Source organism: Belonocnema kinseyi, chromosome 7, assembly GCF_010883055.1.
Source record: "Belonocnema kinseyi isolate 2016_QV_RU_SX_M_011 chromosome 7, B_treatae_v1, whole genome shotgun sequence".
In the NCBI taxonomy this organism is placed as follows: domain Eukaryota; kingdom Metazoa; phylum Arthropoda; class Insecta; order Hymenoptera; family Cynipidae; genus Belonocnema; species Belonocnema kinseyi.
In genome coordinates this window covers 38190824-38197778 of record NC_046663.1, presented here as the reverse complement: position 1 = coordinate 38197778, position 6955 = coordinate 38190824, and the positions used below count along the sequence as shown (strand labels likewise).

At 23.5% G+C, this 6955-nt stretch overlaps 1 protein-coding gene across 2 annotated transcripts in view; it reads right to left on the bottom strand.

The window, feature by feature from the left end:
* Positions 1–6955, bottom strand: part of LOC117177413 (protein grindelwald) — a 39951-nt gene that overhangs the window by 28382 nt on the left and 4614 nt on the right. For both annotated transcript variants that reach the window (XM_033368083.1, XM_033368082.1), the window contains exon 2: positions 255–577. In XM_033368083.1, coding sequence (XP_033223974.1) covers positions 255–465 — 211 coding nt within the window. In that variant the 5' untranslated portion in view covers positions 466–577. The remainder of the gene's footprint in view (positions 1–254; positions 578–6955) is intronic.

Here is a 6955-nt window from a genome sequence, read left to right as displayed (position 1 = left end):
TATACCATTAAGTCATATAGGAAGAGTACGAGACGGTCAAAGGGATGCATACATTTTTGAATAATCTAGAAGTCGCTGATCAATTCTCTAGCAATCATCCCTAGTAAAGAGCTGCATTGAGTCGTCAGTATTTACAAATTTGTTTAATAATGGATCCTTAAATTTTTCATACTTCTAATGTTAGAAAATAAAAATTCAGTACTAATTGTTAATTGCTAATAACAGTTAATATTATATTGCAAAAGAAAAATTACCTTGGCAGTCCTTTGTACACAAATCAGGTTGATGATTGTGACTTTTTGGATCACAAATTGCAGAACATGGCCGACATTGTGAATCGAAAGGTGAACAATATTCCGTCGTCGAACATTTTTGTTGTCCACATTTTAGCCCATCAGGATTCAGGGTCGCAAAAGTGGAAGAGATTACGAGAAACCCACAAATTATCAATAATGCAAACGACATTATTGATCGAAAATTTTTTTTACATTTAATTTTTAATTTAACTTTTTTATTTGGCTTTTAACTATACTCGAATGGGATATCCTCAGGTGGATCCATGGTCATCGATGCTTTTCTGAAAAGGAAATTTTTTATTAAAATACAATAAAAAATATTTCAACATTTGCTAATATTTTAAAGACAATGAAAAGGAATTTCAAGGGGCTTCATCCGATTTTAAAAATATGTAAATAATCCTCAGTTATAGTCATTTATTTAAAAAAGGTTTTCTTTACAAAAAAATTGTAAGAAACGATAATAAGAAAAAAATGAATGGTAAAAAAGATTGTTAAACCACATTTTTTTCGTACCTTTCAAAATTTTTACATTAAAAATATTATTTTTTATTTAAAATCACATGCTCATTTTTTTGTTCAAAGTGGAACTATTATGTTAACTTTTTTTTTAAATTCTTTCTTTTACAGAAAATTTAACTATTCCATGTTTGACTAAAAATGTATCTTCTTCAGTTCAAAATTCAACTATTTGTTGGACATTTTTTGTATTTTGTTAAAAATTATTCTTTTCTGATAGAAAATTAATCTTTTTGGTTGAAATTCCGTTTCTTTTGTTGAAAAATTATTTTATTTTTTGTTTAAGATTGATCTTTTTTAGTGGAAAATTCATCTGTTTTTTTAAACATGTTTATTTTTTTTTTGTAGAGAATTAACCATCTAGTTGAAAATTCCATTAAAAATTAAGGTATTTGGTCGCAATTTTATTTATTTGGTTAATATTTAGTTTTATTATTGAAAATGAATTTTTTAATCAAAAATCTTACTATTCTCTTTTTTTATCGAAAAATTTTTTCTATATAGACATTTAATCGATTTCATTAAAACTTTTACTATTGCGTGTAAAATCTATCTTTTTTAGTTGAAGATGCATCTATTCCGTTAAAAATATTTTGGTTTGTTTTGGTTTGGTAAAAACTTAACCTTTTTGGTTGACAATTCAATTATTAGGTTGAAAATTCCATTAAAAATTAAAATATTGGGTTGAAAATCCATGTGTTTTTATTATTCTTTTTGGCAGAAAATGAATCCTTTTGGTTAAAATTATATTTCTCTTGTTGAAAATTAGTTGTTTTTAAAAATTGAAAATTAACTTTTTAAACAAATAATCTAACTAAATATCTTAGTGGAATTTTTGTTCGGTAGACAATTAACGTTTTCGGCAGATAATTAATTTCTTTGACTAAAAATGTAACTGCATTTTTTGTTCAAAAATTAATTTAGTCTCTTGAAAACTTATTTCTCTAACTGAAAATTAAATTATTCTATTTTTTGTTAAAATTCTTTTTTTTTTTTAGTTGAAAATTGATGTATTTTGTTAGAGAAACAATTTTTTGGTAGAACCTTAATCTTTTTGGTTGAAATTCTATTTCTCTGGTTAAAAATTAATTTTCTTTTAAATTGAAAGTCATCTCTTTAAACTGATAATTTAACTGAATTTTGTTTGGCATAAAATTAATGTTTTTGGCAGAAAATTAATTTCTTTCGTTAAAAATTTAACTAAATGTTTCGTTAAAAAATGTATTTATTTACTTGAAAAGTGATTTCTCTAACTGAAAATAAAATTATTATATTTTTTGTTGAAAACATATTTTTCTTAGCTGCAAATTTATCTATTTTTGTTATTGAAAATTTGTCTTTTTTTGGTAGAAAATTCATCTTGGGGTTTGAAAATTCAAATATTTGGCAGAAAATTAATTTCTTTGATTCAAAATTTAACTAAATATTTCGTTAACAAATTTATTTATTTGCTTGAAAACTTATTTCTCTAACTGAAAACTAAATCATTCTATTTTTGGTTAAAAACTTATCTATTTTAGTTGCAAATTTATTTTTTCTAATGATTTTTTTTTGTTGAAAATTAATTTTTTTGGCTAAAATTCTATTTCTCTAGTTGAAAATTATTTTTTGTTAATTGAAAATTATCTTTTTACTCTAATAATTTAACTAAATTTTTAGGTGGGTATTTTGTTAGGTATACGATTAATTTTGTTGGTATAAAATTCATTTCTTTGGTTAAAAATGTAACTAAATGCTTTGTTAAAAAAAATATTTATTTACTTTAAAATGTTTGTATTTGCTTGAAAATTTATTTCTCTAACTGAAAATTAAGCTATTCTATTTTCGGTAAAAAACTAATTTTTCTTATTTGAACTTTTATCTATTTTTTTGTTGAAAATTTATCATTTTTTGGTAGAAAATTCACCATGGGGGTTGAAAACTAAAACATTTGGTAACACATAAATTTTTTTTGATAAAAGATTGATCATTTTAGTAAAAATTTAATTTCTTTTGTTAGAAATGTAACAAGGTTTCTTTGATTGTTTAAAATGAATTTTTTACTAAAAATGTAGCCCTTTCATTTTTGCTAGAAAATGGATCCTTTTCCGTTTAAAATTCACTTTTTTTGTTAAAAACTCATCTTTTTTAGTCGAAAATTCAATTATTTTTGTAGGAAATGCATATTTTTGGGTTGTAAAATTACCTTTTTGTGAATTCCTCTTTATGAAAAAAAATTGAACACTTTAGATGAAGTTTTTTTTCTATGTTGATCGAATAATCTTTCTTGGTTGAAAATTTCACTCCTTTGTTGAAAATTCTCTTTTTTGATTAATTATAACAGTTTATAAATTAAAAATTAAAATATTTTCAAATGGAAATATCAAATAATACGCTTTTTGTTAATCTCATTTCTTTAAATCAAAGATTCACCAGTTCGATTGCAAATTCAACTATTTTGGTTGCCAATTTTCTTTTTCTTGTTTAAAAATTAATTATTTAAACGGAAAATACAATAATAAAATTTTACATTAATGAATCTTGAATTTTTCCCAAATTACCTGATCAGCATGGAAGAAAAGTGACAATAATATTTTCGAAATTTATGTGCCACGCCCAAGGTAATGGGTACAGTGATTGGCCACTTTAATATGATCATATATTTTGAAAAATAGTTAAAATTAAAACTTGCAATTTGTGAATATTTCTTAATTTCATGTATTTAAAGCAAGTGGCCAATCATTGGGGAGTGGCCAACCATTCTACCCATTACCCTATTTTTTTTTAATATTGTACCGATTGAAATATATATTTAAGTATTTCTTTTTTCCACTATTATCGTTCAAGGACGATGAAAATGTGATATTAAGTAAGCTGTGACTCATTAGGTAAGCTTGGTGAGAATATGCAATACATATTGGTCTTTCGTTTGCAGGTGCGATAACAGTAATGTCTGCCATAAATTCGACTAAATGTACGTTGGTTAACATATTTCTGGAATTAACCAGTGGTTTAGCTTTTCTGTTGTTGAAAATGTGAAAAATGTATATTTTTTCTGAAAATTAATTATTTTTGACGACTTAGTATCAAAAATCTAATTTAATAATGTTTCAATCGAAACGACTGAAAAAAAATAAAATTTACGAATAATAAAAATCTGGAATTGGAAAATTCCCCAAAAATAAAAATTCCGAATAATAAAATTCCTGAATAGGGAAATTACCGAATAGATAAATTTCCAAAATAATAAAATTCCAGAATTGGAAAACTACCGAATAATAATATTTCCGAACAAAAATGATCAAATTCTAAAATTTTCGAACAAAAATTCTTAAATTGTAAAATTTCCGAATAATAAAGGGGCGACTGAAAAATTCTGAAAAATAAAATTCCGGACACTGTCAAATTCCCGAATTGGAAAATTATCGAATAATACAGTTCTGGAATTAAAAAATTCCTTAAATTACTCAGGAATTTTCCAATTCCAAAATTTTACTGTTTCAGGAATTTTATTTTTCGTTGGCCCTCTTATTATTCAGGAATTTTCTTATTCCGAAATTTTATTTTTCAGAAATCGTGAGTATCGTGACTTTTATTATTCGAAAATTTTCATTTTGGAAAATTTAATTATTCGGGAATTTTTAAATTCAGAAATTTTACAGTATCGGCACTTTTATTATTCTGGGATTTTTTAATTCGGGAATTATATTATTCAGAAACTTTTTTGTTCCGTAATTTCCTAATTCGGGAATTTTCTTATTCGGAAATTTTCTTATTCGGAAATTTTATTATTTGGGAATTTTTCCATTCGGGAATTTCTTTTTTCGGGAATTTTACGGACGCCCTCTTCAATTTTTAAACTTAGTTTAAAATTGTTTAATTTTTATCACTTCAAGTTTGAATTCATGAATTTCGAAATATTCTACTAAAAAGTAAAAAATTTTTAAAGTTGTTACAATAATTAAAATTCCAAGGTTCACAATATTAAAAAATGTTCAATTTTGATTCGCTAAATTAACAGCGATTTTTTCCTACAGAAATCAATTTTATGGTAACAAAATCTATCTAATCACTTTGAACGTCAATCGATACTACACCATGTGATACTTATGAATAATTTATTTAACAGTTTTAAAATTTCTTTCATTTCAATTTAAAATTATAGTTTATTTGAATGTGCAATTCTAAAACCGTTTATGCCTTGAAACTAAATTTGTTTTGCAGTTCAAAATTTCACAATATTGCAGTTTTAAAATTACATAATAAAAACTACAGGAACAATGCACTATAAAATCTTTTAAAATTCAAAATTTTTCCTAATAATAGCCTTGATGGTCAGTTTAAAATTAATTAAATTTAGATTTAAATCTTTTAAATTGTTCGATTTAAATTCTCAACAAACAAAATTTTCTCTTTTTTTAAACCGTCAAAATTTAAAAGTAATTCCTCAACAATTAATTAAAAACAATTGAAAATTAATTTAATCAAAATATTGTAATTTTTAAAAATTTTACATAATCTAAAATTGTTTGATTTGAAAACTTTTTAATTGAAAATCATTCAATCTTTTTTTAAAATTTCAAACGCTTTTAACGTTTATTGCATTAAATTTCTTAAAACATAACATCAAATCTTTAATTAAAAGTTCAGTTACAATTTAGTCACAATTTTAACGATAATTTCAACGAAAATAGGTTTATTGCATGAAAATACTTAAAAAATCAAATATACATTGTGTTAAAAGGATTTTTGCAAAATATTATTTCTGATATAATAACTTGAAAATTTTATTTATAAACTCAGTTACAATTTAGCTATAATTTTAAGGTATAAATCCTGTTTTTAACCATTTACGATTGTTACTTTTTAAAACTATCATATTTAATGGAAAAAAATAGTTTTTAGTAATTTTTATCAAAAAAATGTCTTTTATGCAGTTATATCGAGACCATTTTTTCTGATTTTCAATTTAAAAAATTAATTCTGTCCCAAGAAAGACGAATTTTCGACAAAATACATGAAATTTCAACCAAGAAGTTTGATTTGATATAAAGACAAATTTTCAACCAAGTATGTGAATTTTCAACTAAAAACTATAAATTTTTGAACAAAAATGGAATAATTACAATTTCTGTTGCAAAGATTACTTTTCAATGAAAAAAAAAAATTTTAAAGGTTTTAACTTTCAAAAAGAAGATTAATTTTCTACCAAAAAAAGTCTAATGTTCAACAAATAGTGGAATTTTGAAGCATGCTGTGAGATTACTTTTCAATAGAAGAAAATCTTTAAAAGATGGTTAAATTTTCAAAAAAAGAAAAACATTAATTTTCAACCAAAAAAAATATAATTTTTAAAAAAACACTAAATGTTATTTGGCTGTTAAATTTCCAACTAAAAGAAATAAGTTTCAAACAAAAATGAGATCGTTACATGTTCTATTATACAAATTACTTTTCAATAAAACAAATTTCTTAAAAAATATATATAATAAAAATAATTTTTAAAGAAATAATTGAATTTTTAACTCAAAAAAGACAAATATTCAAGAAACCACAGTTGAATTTTCGACCACAAAGATTCATTTTCCAATAAAAAAGACGAAGTTTTAACCAAATATATGATTTTTCAATTGAAAAAGATCAATTAAAAAAAAAGAGAGAAAGAAAACGATTTTTTAACAAAGTAATTAAATTAATTTCAGCCCAAAAGGATAAATTTTCCACATAAAACACGAATTTTTAATAAAGCTGATGAATTGTCAACCGAAGAGTCAAACAAAATAAATGATTATTGTTCTTAAAATTGATTTAAAAATTTCATTAAATTATTTACAATATTGGAAATTTAAAAAGGGTCTTCTAATTTATACCCGATTTTAGGATGTTTTTTTTTTAATTTGTTAAAAAATTTCTAACGTAGGACATTGTGCGTATTCAATTACGATTTTTTTTAAATTACCCTAGCCTGTGCGTATAAATAACAAAAATAGATATGAGCACAAACTGCTATCTTTTTTCAATGCAGCTTTTTTCGTTATTCAAATGCAACATCAGGTTTTAACTCAGTCACTCTTTAATCAGTCTTTACACCGGAAACAATTTTCTACCTTGTGACGTTAATAACGATGCAATTCGCCATTGTTTTTTGTCAGAATTGTAAA